Source organism: Protopterus annectens, chromosome 2.part0 (assembly GCF_019279795.1).
Source record: "Protopterus annectens isolate FY-2018-M chromosome 2.part0, PAN1.0, whole genome shotgun sequence".
NCBI lineage: Eukaryota > Metazoa > Chordata > Ceratodontiformes > Protopteridae > Protopterus > Protopterus annectens.
The window spans coordinates 1,614,129,477-1,614,148,007 of record NC_056728.1 but is presented as its reverse complement, the minus strand read 5'-3'; the positions used below and the strand labels follow the sequence as shown (position 1 = coordinate 1,614,148,007).

Below are 18,531 nucleotides of genomic sequence, written 5' to 3'. Positions count from 1 at the left end.
CCAATCGTGTCCCTATGCATCATGGGTATTTATGAGGAAGGGGTACGTTACGTAGAGTTTGGACATTACTGTCCGTCTCGGTTTATCAGAGACACGGGGGCCAGATAGGGGTGAATTTCTGATTTCCCATCCATTGGTCAAGGTTATGGTTAAATAGGGTTAGGGATGGCCTCTGTTCCACATGGATGGGAAGCCTGTTCTAGAGCATGGTGGCTTCTGCTTCAAATGGATAGGGAGCCTGTTCCAGAGCATGGGGACTCTCTGACACACGTCTTCCAACAGTCCATTTGTCTTATTTATGTCACAAACAAAATTTAAATCCTTGGATCTAGTAGTTTTGATCCTGTTCACTTTGCAGATGTGCAAAAGGTCCATCACAGCTGGATATGAGGAGGCCGTTTAAGTCAGGCACAGACTGCCTCACAGTAACCTGTAGGAGGCAGAGTATAGAAACAGGACTTTAAGGTAGTCCTTCCATGGCAATGTGTTTATACCCTGGATTCACCTGGTAAGGAACCTTTGTGAGCATTCCAACTGTTGCAGACGTCTGGTCAGGTCCATGCCAAAGGGAGAATTATACTCAATGGTGGGTCTGGCAGTGACACTATGACATCCTTGGACCTGAATGCCATGCTCTTACTTACAAGCTGCGTGACAAAGAATGATTTTCTTACTACCTTGGCCACATGCTGATCAAAGGTCTGATTACTATCTACACATTTTCCCAGATCCCTGACTACCATGTCAACTCTTAGGGGTGTCTTATCAATGGAGTAATTATTCCGGATGTCAGTTTTCCCACAAGGCAATATACTGAATTTCTTGGTATTCAGTTTTAACCTGTGATTTTGGCACCAATCATCTATTTGTGTTACAACCTCTTGTATAATGATTGTGTTGGGGAGGGTGGGAATCAATGACAGCTACCATTTTGCTGACATCTGTGAACATGGTTCAGCCAAAGATCCTTGCCAATTAGCTTTTATCTCTGACAAGTATATGTCAAACAGGAGCGGTCCCAGCACAAAACCCTGAGGTACCCCGCTGGTGACCAGTCTCTTAATGGAGGTTGTCTCACTAATCCTAACTTCCTGACTCCTGTCTGTGACATTAGCTAAGTCGAGGTTTTTTCCCTCATCCACTGCCTTGATGATGGACTCAGGAGATACAGCAACCTCTGGAAAAAAGGGGGTGGTAGTGGACAGAGTCAAAAACACCAAGTTCCTGGGGGTGCATATCTCAGATGACCTATCCTGGTCAACTCACATTAGCCATACAGAGAAGGCGGCACATCATCTGCACTTCGTACGGAAACTCAGGAAGTCAATCCTGTCTCAGTCCATCCTCAAAGCCTTCTATAGGGGGACCATCGAGATCATTCACTCAATCATCATCATATAGTTTGGTATAGTAACTGCAAAGCATCTGATTACAAGGGTCTCCTGAGGGCAGCGAGGACAGAAGAAAAAGTCAATGGTTCCTCGCTCCCATCCATGGACGATCTGCACAAGGCTCAGTTTGTGGGAACAGCTAGGAAGATGATTAACGACCCCACTCACTCTGCCCATGGCAAGTACCTCCGCCTTTCCTCAGGCAGGCAGTATCCCAGCTTACACTGCAAAACATCTAAACTGAACAGGAACTTCTTCCCTCCATCCATAAGGCTGCCGAACTTGAATGCCAGGCATGACAGCGAATAATTAGATCAATATGCCACTTGCTATGAAGTATCAGCTATTGTAATCACTCCTGTAAACTGCTTCAATAACTGGTACAGTTAGCCTGATTTCTTATGCTATTACTTCCTGAATGTGCAATAGTCAAAAGTGAGTCACCACTCCATACATGTGGAATATGAACATCAGAATATATCATACTACAACTGATGAAGTGCAATATTCTAAGCAATCCCAATGTAAAGTCATAGTCTTGCAATACCTACTAATACAATATTGTCTTATGCCTTCCTGTCCAATTGTGGTAATCTATTTTGTTAACATTTTAATCACTGTATGTGTATTAGTCTTACTGTCACTCAAACTGTGTGTTCATTGTTATGTCTTGCACAGGCACCAAAGAAAAGTAATTTAGTTCAGCTTGCACTGCTGTGTATATCTGATCGACAATAAAGTTTACTTTGACTTCAAAAAGAAATCCACCAGGTTCAGTAGGCATGACCTTCCCTTGACAAAGCCAAACTGGGTTGGGTCCAGTGTCTGGAAGCCGCCTATGTCTTTGCTGATCATTTCCGTGATAATTTGTTCCATGGCTTTGCATAACAGACTAGTCAGGCTAAGGGGTCTGTAGTTTCCGGGGTCAGTTGACTGTCGTGAAGTCGGACAACTGTTGCATTCCTCCATTCTCATAGTACAAAGTCTGTTTTGAGGCTATAGTTAAAAGGCGACTCGAGTGATCCTGACAGGTCATATTTCAAGCTATTTAGGAGGCATCCTGGTATAATGTCAAGGCCCATTCAAGTTGTATTTTTGGTCCTGGCAAACACCACCAGGACCTGTTCCCTGTTAACAGTTTGGGGGGGGGAGACTATGCTAGTGATGCAGTTCAAAGGAGGACAGCAAAACAGTACATCATCCCCAGCATCCATATCAATGAATAATAATGCTCCTTACATGCATAAGTCCTGAAGAAAGGAGGCAGGAGGAGGACATGGAAGAAATATTTGTGTATAAGAGATCTGCTTGGGATGAGTTAATGCTCTGGACAACTTTCTATATTTAGAAACAATACTGCTTTCATCCAACTGGCTGGCCTTCAGTCTTCTTCTATTACCAACAGCTTCTGACTGGTTGTTTTTGTGGCATTCTGCAGCATTGGAGGTGTACAGTGGTATTAAACTGTGCTGCAGCAAGGTAAAGTTAAGTTTAATTTATCACAGCACTTCTTTAAATGTTCAAAGGCTGATAAGAGGCAAGTAGTCACTAAGACAATTAAGAATCTTGCCACTATTAAATTATTACGGGATTCAGTAGTATTCAGTCTTTAGATGGGCTATGCAGGATAACTCAGTGAAACATATATGAATTCCATCCCATTAACAAGATTAACTCTGAAAGGGTTCTGCTTTATTTAGCATACAGGAGTAGCTTGTTCCACAGACATGAAATGCACTGGGTTAGGTACCTACCCACTGAATCTTATTTGCTGATGCAGATAGAGGTTCGTGGGACAGATGTGGAGGAGCTGCACATTCTATGGAGGTGAAGGAGGTTGGACAGTGTAGGCTCTTTCATGTCTCAAAATACAAAATCAAGAACACTCATGAAAGAGAGGAGATTGAATACAAGTCCAATTAGCTAACTAAAAGACTTGACACTGGTGATATTTTTAGTCAAAAATCTCTAAGGCTTCTCAAATTCAGCAACATGCTTAGAAAGATGCATGTCGAAGGGATTATTACCTTCAATGGTGAGCCTTATGAGGGATGAGAACCATTAAACTAAGACTTCTTTAGCTCTAAAGCCTTTGGAAATTAGTTAGGTTAGACAGAAAGATTTCCATGGGGAGATGTGATGGTGAAACGATAATGAGCTGTCAGCAAAAGTGCACAAGTACCCTGACAGTATCAGTTTTGAGGAGTCTGTTTTTATATGATAGCACGTATTTTAACCAAATAGAACCATACAAAAAGTACAGTTTTGTACCTACCATAAATGTAGGTGTTCGAGTGTACACCCTGCTGCAGGCATCACACTTGGGTTATCCTGTCGTCAGGCGGTCCCGCAATCATCTGGAATTCCAAAGTCTTGGTCCGGCGTCGGTTGCTGTCGCTTCTTCCCTGACGTCAGAGTGCCAGGGGTATATATAATGCATCCAACGCCATTTTCTTCAGGTTTTCTTGCCCCAGATGTCAGGTGCCCCCAAAAAGGTGGTCAGTAATTAGTACCAAATTGAGTTAATTTTGCACAAACACAAAACCCCTCCAGCTATAAGCAAATACATCAGGAAGGTATTGTAGAGATTTAGCCAGTTAGATCAGAGGGGATGGAGGGAGGATAACCTGGACTGCAGCAGGGTGTACACTTGAACATCTACATTTATGGTAGGTACAAAACTGTACTATGTTCATCATGTTACCCTGCTGCAGTCATCACACTTGGGTAGAATCCCAAAGCTAAGGATGGGTGGAGGAGTCATAGAGGGTTAGTGGAGGCTAGAAGGCCCTGCAGAACTGCAGTGGCGAAACCCGCCCTAGTCTTAGAGTAAAGTGGCAAGTGATAGTGTTTGGTAAAGGTGTGTACTGAACTCCAAGATGCAGCTTCCAAAATCTCCTTGGTTGGAACCCCCCCCCCGAGGAAGGCTGTAGATGTAGCTGTTGCCCTGGTAGAGTGGGGTCTAATGGTAGCAGGAACTGGTTTTCCATGATGGGTATAGCAGAAACAAATGCAATGTCCTATCCATTTGGAAATGGTTTGTTTTGATATAGCCTTCCCTTGTGAAGCTGTAGCATAGGATACAAAGAGCTGGTCAGATTTTCTGAAAGCCTTAGCTTTATCCAAGTAGTAACAAAGTTGCCTGTGAATGTCCAAGGAATGCAGCAGTCTCTCTCCTTTGTTCTGTGGATTTGGGAAGAAGGTGGGTAAGTGGATGGTTTGATTTAAAGCCACACTGGAAACCACCTTAGGCATGAAGGAAGGATTAGTTCGTAGAGAAACTCTGTCTTGATGGAAAATAAGGAAAGATTCCACTGCCATTAGTGCCTGCAGCTCTGATACTCTTCTAGCTGAAGTTATTGCTAGCAGCAGGGCAGTCTTCCATGATAGGAACTGTAGTTCTGCAGAGAAAGCTGGTTCAAAGGGAGGTAGCGTACGTTTTTCCAGAACAAAATTGTGGTCCCATGTTGGTGTAGGTGCTCTCCTGGGGGGCCTAATGTTTTTTGCCCCTCTGAGGAACTGCCTTAGAAGTGGATGCGAAAACAAGGGTGGATCCGTGTTGTAGTGGGCTGAAATAGCTGAAGCATGGATTTTAATGGAAGAAAAAGAAAGTCCTTTGTGCAACATCTCAGTTAAATACTGTAGAATGTGAGGCAGATGCTGTAAGAGAATGTCCTTGCTTTCTGCTTGGATGAGGCAGTCGTCCAGGTATGGGTATATTTGAATTCCTCTTTGTCTGCAGTATGCAATTACTGGTGCCAGGCATTTTGTGAAGACTCTGGGCGCAGTAGATAAACCAAAGGGCAGTGCAGAGAATTGGTAATGGGTTGAACCTGCAATGAAACGGAGGTATCTTCTGCAACTTTGTCTGATAGGGACATGTAGGTATGCCTCCTTGAGGTCCAACGTTACTAGCCATGCTTCCTTGCCCAACATGGGAAGAAGCTGCTGTAGTGTTAGCATCTTGAATTTGGGTACTTGTAAGAAGGTGTTTAGAATTGAAAGGTCCAGAATTGGTCTCCAGGCATTGTCCTTTCTGGGCACTAGAAAGAGTCTAGAGTAAAATCCTTGACCTTGCTCTTAAATAGGTACCAGTTGAACGGCTCTCATGTCCATGAGAGCTGTAATTTGTTTTTGTGCCTCTGCCCATTGATTTTGTGGCAGGTTTGGCATTCCTCTTTTCACTGGCAAGGTGTGAAAATGGAATCTGTATCCTCGTGAAATTATGTCTAGGACCCATTTGTCCTTTGTGACGATGTGCCAGTTGTCTGAAAAAAGTGTGAGTTTTCCTCCCAAGGGGGCTGCCAAGAGAGTGTTGCTTGGCCAGATGAGGTGCAAGTCATTGAGTTTGCCTTTTGGTAGTTTGGGACCTGTCTTCTCCTCCCTTCTGTGTTGCAGTGCCCCATTGGCGAGGTTTGTACTGGGCTTGTGGTTGTCTTCTGCCTCTTGGACGTCTGTATTTACCCCTCTGTGGTCTGTCAGTAGCTGGAAAGGACCAATTTTTTGTTGGCCAATTTCTGCTGAAGCGAGGGGGCTGTACCTGTAGGAAATCTTTGACTGTCTGCATAGATTTTGCCTTATCCTCCATTTTCTTTAAGACTTCTTCTGCTTTAACTCCAAAAAGAACATCCTGCTGTAAGGGAGCATCTAGAAGTTTTGCTTTAACATGATCAGGCAGAGTTTGTTCCTTTAACCAAGCATGCCTATGTATAACAGACCCAGTGACAGCTGCTCTGCAGGAAGCCTCCAAAGAATCAAACCCACATTGTAAAGTATATTTGCCCACCTGTTCAGTTGCATGCAACAGATCCTGCATTTCTTTCAATTCAGTGCTCATTCTTTGTTTTAATTGAGAGATAAGACATTGCTGATACTTTAGCATGTGAAATTGGCAATTTAGTGCCCTCATAGCTAGAGTGGCTGAGGTGTAAACCTTTTTCCCCCACCTGTCTAGTGCTCTGGAGTCCCTTTCAGAGGGTACAGGATTTTTTGCCATAGAAGCCTTAGCCCCTTTGGGACCCTGGGAGATAGTCTCTGGATCAGCAACAGGGCATTTATAAAGAAATTTGTGGGAATCAGGCACTCTATAGTATCTGCCAGGTTTGGCCGGAGCAGGAGGTAGAGAGTCTGGGTTTAAACTGGATTCTAAGTAAACATCATCCACAACGTCTAAAACTGGTGGGATGGCAAGTGGTCTGTGCTGGGGGAGTAAAAGAAACTCTCTGAGCCTTTTCTTAGAGTCAGAGTAGTCCTGACCTTCCCAGTGAAAATGTTCCCTCATAGTGTGTAAAGTTTCCCCAAAGGAGTAGTCTTCAGGAGGAGAAGCTGAGGGAATGGAATCTTCAGCATCAGAATCTTCATAAGGGGAGAAGGAGTAATCTTGGTCCTCAGAGGAGCCTGAAGAAATGGACACTTGTTCAGAGGATGCATAATCTTCCTCTTGTCTAGGCCTTTTGTCAGGAGGGGGTTAGGAACCCCTGATTAAAGAGATCAAATCTTCAGCCATTTTGAGCATCTGTTTCTTAGGCATGGGGCCTTGAACAGGGGACTGAAGTGCAGTCCTTTTAGGTTTGATAGGAGTCTTCGTCTTAGGAAACGTTTTAATGATGAGCGTCGTCGGTCTGAAGACGCCTTCAGAAACCGAAGGTGTTTCTGCAGCACCGACATCTTTTTCAGCAGTGTCGTCGGTAAGGGCTGAACAAAATGGCTGCGTCGGCCTGGTACTTTCCGCCAAAAGTTCTGAAGCGGTCTCGGGTTCCAGATCTGCGGTAGTCAGGGGCTGCGTCGGAGCCTCACTGAAGGCCGGAGAACCGGAGACCGGACCTGCCGAGGCCTCGGAGTCTGGCTTGGGCCTAGGCTGCCTGTCCTTATCCTTGCGTTTTTTGTGCACGCCGATAGTCGATTGCTCCGATCGCATAGTGTAGTTAAATTTTCTACCGAAGTAGTGTTGTGTGAAATCAAAGCGTCTTTTTATAGTACACTTATTAAACCTAGCACAAAAACAACAACTAGTGACGTCGTGGTCTGGGCCTAGGCAAGGTATGCAATAAGAATGAAAATCCTTATGAGGTATTTGCTTCCCACAAGAAATACAATTGTTAACTTTTGCTGACATTGGTCTGAGGCAAGAAAAGTTTCCCCAACGGGGTACTTAGCTTTACTGAAGACTTCGGTCTGAAATTCGAGTTTGAAAATCTCAGGAGTCGGCCAACCGGCACTTGCGAACTGCTTCTGCTTCAGGCACCGTGCGGCAAGAAAGACTGCGGAAAATGGAGTCGGATGCATTATATATACCCCTGGTGCACTGACGTCAGGGAAGAAGCGACAGCAACTGACGCCGGACCAAGACTTTGGAATTCCGGCCGACTGCGGGACCGCCTGACGACAGGATAACCCAAGTGTGATGACTGCAGCAGGGTAACACGATGAACATCAGAAAAACAGCAACATGTGAAATTAGTGAATAAGTCAGAGAACTACAAAGCATTAACCCCACTAGATGCAGTTAGACTTGTGAACTGTGGTTCTGCAAGAAAAAGGGGATGAAAAAGACTGGAAGTTTCTTGACTATGTTAAACTGGAAGAACTGTAACCCATAAATCCCATTTTATGTCATTAATGTTTAGGACACTGAATGGACTGAAGTAAAACAGATTTTACTCTTACTGATATCTGTATAAAAGTTTCCATGCCTAATCATTTTAGTGAATGCAACTTCTCAACTTTCTTTTTCAATTACTTGCTGTTTTCTCAAGAAGGCTACAACAGTGAGCCTGTTCTCAGCTAAAACAGAATCAAGTCCTTAACTACTTACAGGTGATTTCAATTGTTAAAGCACTGACAACTAGAATCAAATCAGGGAAATCTCTGCTCACTGTTATATCATCATTGACAGTAGTACTGGGGTACAGAGGTACATTTTCTGGCCACTGAATTGTGCTTTTACAACAAAACCTGTTTATATTCATTTAATCATTCTTCAACACACAGGACTTCTCATCAGTCAACTTACATTAACAATGGATCATGTGAGAAAAATTGTTTGGCATATTACTGAAAGCAGTGGATGCATAAATGCACTCCCCAAAATGATACCTCATCCTAGACTCCTTGTAAGGAGGATATACTGATGGACTCTGCTGCATATGCTTCCTCTTTAAGGCCACAGCAGACGGCAAAGTCCTTGTCCAACAGTACCATTTTTAAGGAGCTACAGGAACTTGTCTGGTCTCCTTGAAAGTAGGAATGACAATGGGCTCTTGTTATTCCTTCTGCATGCCAAGCGCCATTATCTTATTTGCAGGGGGAACTACCCAAGATAAAGGATAAGGAGTGTGAAAGGCCTCCTGCAGGATTTCTTCCAAAGAAGAAAGAGGATCTGTAAGCTGGGTATCCTTCCTTCCACAGAATCTAGGACTTTCCACAAACCTAGGTTCATAAGGAGGGAGCAACGGGGAATATGTCTTTCTTTGTCTTTATCTGTTGTCACAATGAAATAATCTAATGAAGAGGCTTATGTGTTTCTTCTTGCATTTCCATTTTCTCAGCACACCTGGAGGGGCAACTGTCCAAGAATAAGGAAGACTCTAACCCCGATATATGCTGCCTATCCTACTACTGTCTTTCAGCTCCTCTGCCTCACAAGTTAAGATGTAGGGGCTTAGTACCCAGAACCATGGCTGTCTGGGGCAGAGATTGATATCAATGCAGGCACTAGGGACTGCTCAGTAAGTATGAGAGGTCTATGGATGCTACTTCAATCTGCACTCTCTTAAATGATAAGCCACCCTGTACAAATAACTCTATGAACGTTGAAGACATCCACACCAAAGAAATCTGTGTTGAACCTCCATCCTCCTGTATTAATGTCAAAGCCCCAGATTTTGATGCATCTAGGTTCTAGCCTTACAACTTGAACAATGATGACATTAACACCTGAAATGTATCCCAAGGATAGCCATTTTTTATGGTGTTGGCACCTCAATATCAATACCTCTGTCACTAAAACTACCTGGCTGATTTTACCAGCACCTGCCTACTCTGAAGTGACTGGTAATCCGAGGTCTATAGTGGGAGCAACAGCCCACTATAGAACTCATTGTCTACAATGGTAACAACAGCCCTGACTTTACTAGCACCAAACAAGGAGCTAGTCAAGATGCTTTAAAAGTAGAAGGAAGAACAGTACTCTCTCTTACCTCACTAGAACCAGCAGAGGAAAAGATGACACTCATCATTATCTTGGTATTAATCAGTGTCTCATATCTTCTCCCAGTCCAAGTTTACCAATGTAAGGACATTTTAGAGGGAAAGGGCTGACCATGTCAACAAGGCAGAGTGATGCCTGAGGGAAGAAATATGGTCAGTTCAGACTCTGAAACACACAAAACAGAGATGAACCTATTTCTGCAAGTTACACCTTTAAAAATGTGCACTTCATTCTGAGGTACTACTGATACAGCTATATTCTCAGTTTGAATCATTTGCACTCCTGAAGTATTCCTAGGAAAACCACTGTCAATTCTGGCTAGCCTTTTTAGAGAAATGATGAAGACTCTCTAATAGGACCTAGATGGCTCCTCCCCTATTTCTGCTATGTTCTTCTTTTTCTGTTACGATTAGAATCATCTGAAGGGGCTTCTCCATGAGGTAATTTCTTCTGAATCAAGTTGTTTCTCCTATATGTTAAAGCCTTACAGTCCTCCTGGAACAGAAAGGAGCCTAAGCACACTATGCACAAGGAGTGCTTATTCTGAAGTAGGTTTTTGTGGTTGTACTTCACGTGCTTTATGAATCCTAATTATCTGTCCAGCCATATTCAAACAAAATTAAGAAAAAAAAGTGCAACAAGCACACAGCAACAACCAAATGCCAATGAAAAAGACAGAAACACAACAAATATCTGGAGACATAAAAAAAAAATAAACTGAAACATTCGCCAATACCCAATTCTGCACAAAACAAAATGGTAGCCTCGAGGCAATGAGAACAGGGGAGGTTAAAACATTTTCTGGCAGAAAGTTCTCTCAAAATTAGAAAGATCTGACCTAAAAAAAATTATTCAGATTTTCAGTAATACAAGGAAATATACTGAAAACATGGCCAGTGAAAAGTTTCACAAATTGTGAATTTACTCAAAATAAGCAAAGGGCCACTCTTCAATCTGCAGCTGTTTGGCAAGAAAAAAGATTCACAGGAGGGAGAAGGGGAAGGGCATCATGTCAGCAGGTGAGGAGTGTCAGTCTGTAAAAGTTATCAAATGTAGAGCTGACTAGTGCCTGCAGCAGCTGGGCCTTATGGTTGAAGTGGACTGGATCATGTGAGGCATGAACTTCCACACAATACAAATGTTACAAAATGAAACTGCTCTGAATAATTTAATCCTAGAAACATCAACTGTGCTACAAATTCATTTAACAAATGCAGCAAAATTCTATCGCACAAAAGGTCAGTAACTATTTGATTTCATTTAAAAATCTAAGGGATTAAAACAGTGTAATGAAGAAAAAGTACTTACGAACACTCTGCCAAAAGATTCACGTTTTGACTTTTCAGCTTCATATAACTGTTTTCCATCTGTTACTAATGCATTAGCCCACTAAAAAAAGGAGAAACAGTGCAGATGTCTTATGATACCGCATTTCTACAGAGCATTTTGAACATAAACTCAGCATACAACTAAAAAAAGTGAACAGAAAAGACAAATACTCACCATGACCTGTACATTAAAATAAAATGATCTCTGCTGCAGTGTGTTCATACTATAAGGGATATTCTCTGGGTACCACTTTTCTGGCCACATTTCAAGATCAGCTACATGTTCCCCATAACAGCAGAGTTACCTCCCCAGAATAAAAATGTTGGACAGGAACTCAACTGTGAAGGGAACCATAATCTTCATTTTCTTTTAGTCTTTCCTACAACAAAAAAGCAGAAGCCACTGATGTGCGCTTCAACCTATTTTTTGGGGGGGGGGGTACCAGTAACCTACATTTCGTTACTAAAGCTAAAGTAATACCTGTAGATGTCAGTCTTAGACACCAAGGAAGATATTGGAGACCCAATCATAGAGACTAAACACATGTACCCTCCATCAAAATTTCTAAAATGTGTGCATGCTATATGCTGCCCAAATGTAAACCATTCTGGTGAGGTTATTAGACATCTGTCTTATTCCAGAATGGCTTTTGGGGAAAAATACAGAAGAAGCAAGTGGGGCATTCCACTGTAGCACTGATGCAATTAAGCAAACATAAACGGTTATGGTCAATACACCCACATTACAGTACTATGATAACTGCAGGTTCAATGCTGCTAAGTATTCTAAAGCAGAAAGAAAGATCAAACATGAAGGAACACAGAAGGAAGGCTACAGAATACCTTTCACGACAGCATATGCAAAACCACTTTTTTTTCTAAGCTAAATGTCCAACCAAGCTGCTGCTTCATAAGCAATGAGATTATAAACTTCTGAAGATGGCCACAGTGGACACAGTTGTAATGAAAAAAGTCTAAACCTGGTCAGAAAACTGTCTTGCTATAACGGTTACAACAAAAAGTAATGCCGTTTGTAGCCATATGGAAAGAGTTTATTTATACATGGTTCTAAGCCACACTATTAACATAAAGGAAACAAACAGTTGATTATCTAACAGTTTAAAGTCTTTAGTCCTGTTAGCTGTCTGTCTGTGTGAACATCCATGGCATAAAGATCCTCTTCTCTTTGTTCTGTGGGCTTGAATGAAATGAATGGAGTTGAACAGATAGATTCAAGGAGAACTCCAGAATCACTTTAAACAATGTACTGGTTTCTGAGTGCTACTTTGTCCTCACAAAATACTAGAGAAGTTTCTTTACATATACAGTTCAGCAAGCTTTCTAGCACAGGTGATAAACATTACAAACGTTTCTAAGATATGAACATCAGTGCAAGTAGAAATGATTTGTTCATATGGGGGGGTTATAATTTCGGAAAGGTCAAGCCATCATGGAGATGGATCGGGTCTTTTGGGAGCCATCAGGTGAAGGATACCTTTAAGGACCAGCTTAAAAAGTAGAGACAATGGAAACAGGAATATCCCAGGGAAGGCGAGCTAAATGAGAGTGGTGCACCTTGAAAGTGGCAAAGGCAAAGCCCGACTTAAATACGTCCAAGAATTACTGCAGCACCACAATGTTGGTGATGGACCTACATCTACACTACTGCACCACACATTTTCCACTTGGCCATATATGACATTCTGGTGCAAAATATATACTACCTATGGTGAAAACAAGAGACTGAATGGTTACAAATCTAAAATCTTACTGAAAGCCTAAACCTACTTTGAACACGAGTCTCAAGACTGGGATGAATCATGGGTCACTTCTGTTGGTACAATAGGCTTCAGAAGGAGAAAAGGATTAAGGAGGATTAAGGGATACTGTTGTGTTAAAAACATGCTTGGCCTGCTCAAACTGGTGCTACTAGCAAAAAGCACTGCCATTCCTCTTCTTGCGCAGCTATGGTCAGTATCTACTTTGGGTTCTAATACAAATGCCAACACTCACCCACACTGTCATTATAAGCAATCCTGAAGTGAGAGGATTTCTTGGGAAGGCATAAAGGAAACCCTGGCTCTACTGAGTAAGGATGGCAATGACTGACCAGGCTTTAGGAAAATCTGGAACAGAACATCTGTGCTTGGTAAATGTAAAGAGATGCAAACAATTTCACCACTATAAAACTCTTATTCAGTGAATGGAGCTGAAACTCTTTGCTTAAGCTTCTCCAGGAACACCAAAGGAAGACCGTTTGGAAAATCAAGGACAGAATTTCTCTACTTGGTGATTTTAATAGAGATGTAAACAGGTTTGCATCTGGTGCTCTACCACTTTCTTAATATCTTATGAAAGACCCTCTTGTCCAGCTTCTATGTGGGAGGTTCCCCAAAGACCTGCACTGGTAATCTGCTACTCAATTCTGGTTGGATAGAATGTAATAAACCTGGCAATGAATACCCAATACGATGGCTAAGCCTAAAGATACATAACTAGCCTGCAAAGGGGAAACACATGGGCTCCTCAACTTGTAGTACACATAGGCTGTACTTCCTGTTACCACCTGCTGAGAAATGACATTAATAACCTTACAGCATAATTGGCAGCTATTACCTACTTTCCATTAATATGTCTGTTCCTGGCTTTCATGGGCCTTCTGCCTTGTAATTAGAAATGAAGTGTGAGGGACTCCACATGCTTAGTCTGACGCAGCTATGGTCAATATCTGCTTTGGGTTCTTGAGTGGAGAATGGCAGGCCTGGGTTTGCACTACTTTGCCCATCAGCAAAGTTCATTCTTAATGGAAGGGATCTGTGGATTCTACCTCTGATGGGTGGCTGTATCAGTTCTACAGTCCCATATGATCTTGAGACTTTGAGAAGGTTTATCTTACTCACAGGCCCATGATAGGCAAAACAAGAATCTTCATCAAACAGCTGTGGAAGTGGGGGAAGAGTACTATGTGGTTAGCAATGTCAAATTCCTTACTGAAAGACTGATGCCTCCTGATCCTCTGCTATGTTACAGGTCCTACCTTCTCCACCCTCTAAGACTGTAGCTGCTTTTAAAGGTCTTTTTCCACTTGCATTCTACCACAGGTTTCCTACAGAAAGGGTAGCTTCTAATGTATCTGGGGATGGGAAAATAGGAACAACTGGATTATTTCCCCGTTTTTTTGAGTTTGTTAAATATGTCATGCTACAGACAGCTAAACAGCAAGTCTTCATTTAGGTATGCATTTAACAACTGCCACTTAACATCCTCAAGGAGGGCATAAACTTCCAACCAAGTATGCCACCTCCATGGCACAAGCATTAACTGCATCATGCATTTGACAGTACGTTTCTCCACCATGGACGCATTCGGAATTAATATATGATCTTGTCTCTGACATTCTTATCCAGTATTTCTTTTGCTACATCCAAAGTTGAAAGCCTTAGTACTGGACCATGTAGGTCTGAAACTTAAGAGTTCTTGCCCACAAGAGTGGCTGAAGTGCAAAACTTTTTACACATTTTATTAAAAAATGGACCTTTTAAAGACCCTACAGAAGGACAGAAGCAATCATGCTATATGTTTTAAATACCATTGCTATGGAATACACTCCCCATCCACATAAAACAAAGTTCTTCTCTGTTTTCAAGTGCAACTTATGGATGGGAAATGGAAGGTTACTCCAGGGCTGCCCTCTGCACTACTAATGGACAGATGCAGCTCCTAAATGCTATATCCCCATGCATGGGTTCCCTTTCATTATCTATGGTATGATTTTATTTACTCTCATTAGGGGTAACATATAATTATCAACCACAGGATGGGCAAGGCCAATCTATAACCAAATGGGATAGGTTATTTCGAGCACAAAAAGGGAAACTAGCTGGGCTTAAAATGGCTTACAAGGGGCATCTACCCTACTCATTACCAATGAACGTATACGGCCAAGAGGCTGTGGTTCCAGCTGTAATGAGACACTCAAACACATCCTGAAACACCTGAACAAAGAGGAATGGCTATGGGCTTCAGTTCATCCATGCTCACCAGCAAACCTCTGTAACTCCAATGTTTTCACTCAAAGTACTCCTTCACCAAGTTCACACACTGCAAAGGAGCTACTCACTGGGGGAGACCCCAAAAAAGTACAGTTTTGTACCTACCATAAATGTAGATGTTCGAGTGTTCATCCTACTGCAGTCATCACACCTGGTGTTATCCTGCCATCAGGCGGTCCTGCAGTCGGCCCGAATTCCAAAGTCTTGGTCCGGCGTTGGTTGCTGTCGCTTCTTCCCTGACGTCAGTGCGCCAGGGGTATACAAGAGGCATCCGACATCATTTTCTTCAGTTTTTCTTGCCCCAGATGTCAGGTGCCCCCAATAGGTAGGCTATATATATATATATATATATATATATATATATATATATATATATATATATACACACACACATATAGCTATATAAAAATAAAACAAAACCCTTAGGCACAAGCAAATACACCACAGAAGTAGTATAGGATAGAGTGGCAGAGATAAGTTCAGCTAGCTCAAAGGGGATGGAGGGAGGGTAACCTGGACTGCAGCAGGGTGAACACTCGAACATCTACATTTATGGTAGGTACAAAACTGTACTATGTTCATCGTGTTACCCTGCTGCAGTCATCACACTTGGGTTGAATCCCAAAGCTAAGGATGGGAGGTGGAGTCAAACAGGGTTAGAAGAAGCTAGTAGGCCCTGCAAAACTGCAGTGACAAAACCAGCTCTAGTCTTAGAGTATAGAGGTAAGTGATAGTGTTTGGTGAAGGTGTGCACTGAACTCCAAGTTGCAGCTTCCAGAATATCCTTGGTTGGCACTCCCCTGAGGAAGGCTGCTGATGTAGCTGTAGCCCTGGTGGAGTGGGACCTAATGTTAGCGGGTACTGGTTTCCCATGATGTGTGTAGCAGAAACGTATGCAATGCCCTATCCATTTAGAAATGGTCTGTTTTGAGATAGCTTTTCCTTGTGATCCTGTAGCATAGGCTACAAAGAGCTGGTCAGTTTTTCTGAAAGCCTTAGTTTTATCCAAGTAGTAACGTAATTGCCTGTGAATGTCCAAAGAGTACAGGAGTCTTTTTCCTTTGTTCTGGGGATTTGAGAAGGTGGGCAAGTGAATGGTTTGGTTTAGGGCCACGCTGGATACCACCTTTGGCATAAAGGAAGGATTAGTTCGTAGAGAGTCTCTGTCTTGATGAAAAATGAGGAAACGTTCCACTGCCATTAGAGCCTGTAGCTCTGAGACTCTTCTAGCTGAGGTTATTGCTAGTAGTAGGGCAGTTTTCCATGAAAGAAATTTTAAATCAGCTGAAAAAGCTGGTTCAAAGGGCGGCAGTGTAAGATTTTCCAGAACAAAGTTGAGATCCCAAGTAGGTGTTGGAGCTCTCCTTGGCGGTCTTAAGTTCTTAGCCCCTCTGAGGTACTGTCTTAGGAATGGATGTGAGAATAAAGGAGGATCCGTGCTGTAATGAGCTGAAATTGCTGAGGCGTGGATCTTAATAGATGAAAAGGAAAGTCCTTTGTGTAACATCTCTGTTAAATATTGCAGAATCTGAGGGATGTTTGGATCAAGGGGATTTAGGCCTTTAGCCTGGTTCCAGGCGTAAAATCTTTTCCATTTGTCTGAATAGGTTTTCCTGGTGCTGGGTCTCCTGGCCTCCAGAATGACATCCATAACAGCTTTGGATAAAGGTGATGGCTGGTTGTTTACGTAATTTGCCATGCAGCCAGGTTTAAAGTCTTGAGCTGGCTGTGTAGAATCTGATTGTCTCGCTGGGTGAGCTGGTGAGGAATTTGTGGCAAAATCCATGGTGGGCCGTGGGCCATGTTCCTTAAAATTGGATACCAATTCTGGCATGGCCAGTCTGGTGCAATGAGTATCATTTGTGGCCTCTCTAATCTGACTTTCAGCAGTACCTTTGCTAGAGAAGGCAGTGGAGGGAAGGCATACACTGTTAATGTTTTCCAACTGAATGAGAGGGTGTCCACTTTCCAAGCTAGTGGATGGAAGGTCCTTGTGCAAAATATTTTGAAGTTGGTAGTTGTGGGGGCTTGCAAACAAATCTATGTCTGGGCATCCCCATTTTTGAGCTATCATTGCAAATACTTGTGGATCTAGTTTCCATTCATGTGGATCCATGATGTTTCTGCTTAGGTCGTCTGCCAATGTGTTTTTCTTTCCTGGCAGGAATTGTGCCTGCAATTGAACCTGGTAAGACAGTGCAGTGTTCCACAAGGTCATTGCTTGCCTGCATAGAGGGTAGGAATGTGTGCCCCCTTGCTTGTTTTTGTACCACATTACTGTGGTATTGTCTGTCTTTATTATTAGTTGTCCTGGGTGTAGAAGGTCCTTGAAAGCTGTTAGGGCATTTTGTACTGCTAGCATTTTTTTTTTGATTGATATGCAGATGCCTCTGATCTGTAGTCCATTTGCCCTTAATGCACTGCCCTGCCATGTGTGCTCCCCAGGCATAGTCCGATGCATCTGTTGTCATAGATTGCCTGGCTGTGGGTAAGGTGAAAGGCTGACCCTTGTTGAGGTGACATGCCTGTGCCCACCACAGAAACTCCTGTTGAAGGCAGGGAATGAGTGGTATCATTGTTTCCAAGCTGTGGCTGTGCTGCATCCATACACTTTTCAGGTACCATTGTAATTTCCTCATATGCAGTTTTGCAAATGGTATTAGTAGTATGCAAGATGCCATGAATCCCAAGGCCTGCAGAATTTTTCTTGCAGGGAGTTGGGTCTTTGTTGCCATTATTCTGAAATATTGAATCAGCTGTCGTTGCTTGTCTGGCGTGAGATAAGCCATCTGGGCCGTTGTATTCAAGCTGGCACCCAGGAATATTATATTTTGTAGGGGCACTAGTTTTGATTTCTTTTCGTTTACTGTGTACCCTAGGTAACTTAGAAGATGTTTGACAAATGCCAGATGCTTTAAAAGAATGTCCTTGCTTTCTGCTTGAATAAGGCAGTTGTCCAGGTATGGGTATATTTGAATTCCTCTTTGTCCGCAGTATGCAATTACTGGTGCCAGGCATTCTGTGAAGACCCTGGGTGCAGTAGATAAGCCAAAGGGCAGTGCAGAGAATTGATAACGCATTGAACCTGCAATGAAGCAGAGGTATCTTCTGCAATTTTGTCTGATAGGGACATGCAGGTATGCCTCCTTGAGGTCCAAAGTGACTAGCCATGCATTCTTGTCCAGCATGGGAAGAAGCTGCTGTAGTGTTAGCATCTTGAATTTTAGTACTTGCAGATAGGTATTCAGAAGTGAAAGATCCAGAATGGGTCTCCATGTTTTGTCCTTTCTTGGGACTAGGAAGAGCCTTGAGTAAAATCCTTGTCCTTGCTCCTGTGTAGGTACCTGTTGAATGGCTCTCATGTTCATGAGAGCTGTAATTTGTTTTTGTGCCTCTGCCCATTGATTTGGTGGCAGGTTTGGCATTCCTTTGATCCTTGGTAAGGTATGAAAGTGGAATCTGTATCCTTGAGAGACAATGTTTAGAACCCATTTGTCTTTTGTGATGATGTGCCAGTTGTCTGCAAAAATGCTAGTTTTCCTCCCAAGGGA

General features: G+C 42.7%; 1 protein-coding gene across 1 annotated transcript in view; it reads right to left on the bottom strand.

The window, feature by feature from the left end:
• RB1CC1 (RB1 inducible coiled-coil 1) overlaps positions 1 to 18,531 on the bottom strand; it is a gene marked incomplete in the record, with an annotated part of 2,392,675 nt that overhangs the window by 1,065,446 nt on the left and 1,308,698 nt on the right. The window contains 1 exon segment of the mRNA XM_044061705.1: positions 10,905 to 10,989. Coding sequence (XP_043917640.1) covers positions 10,905 to 10,989 — 85 coding nt within the window.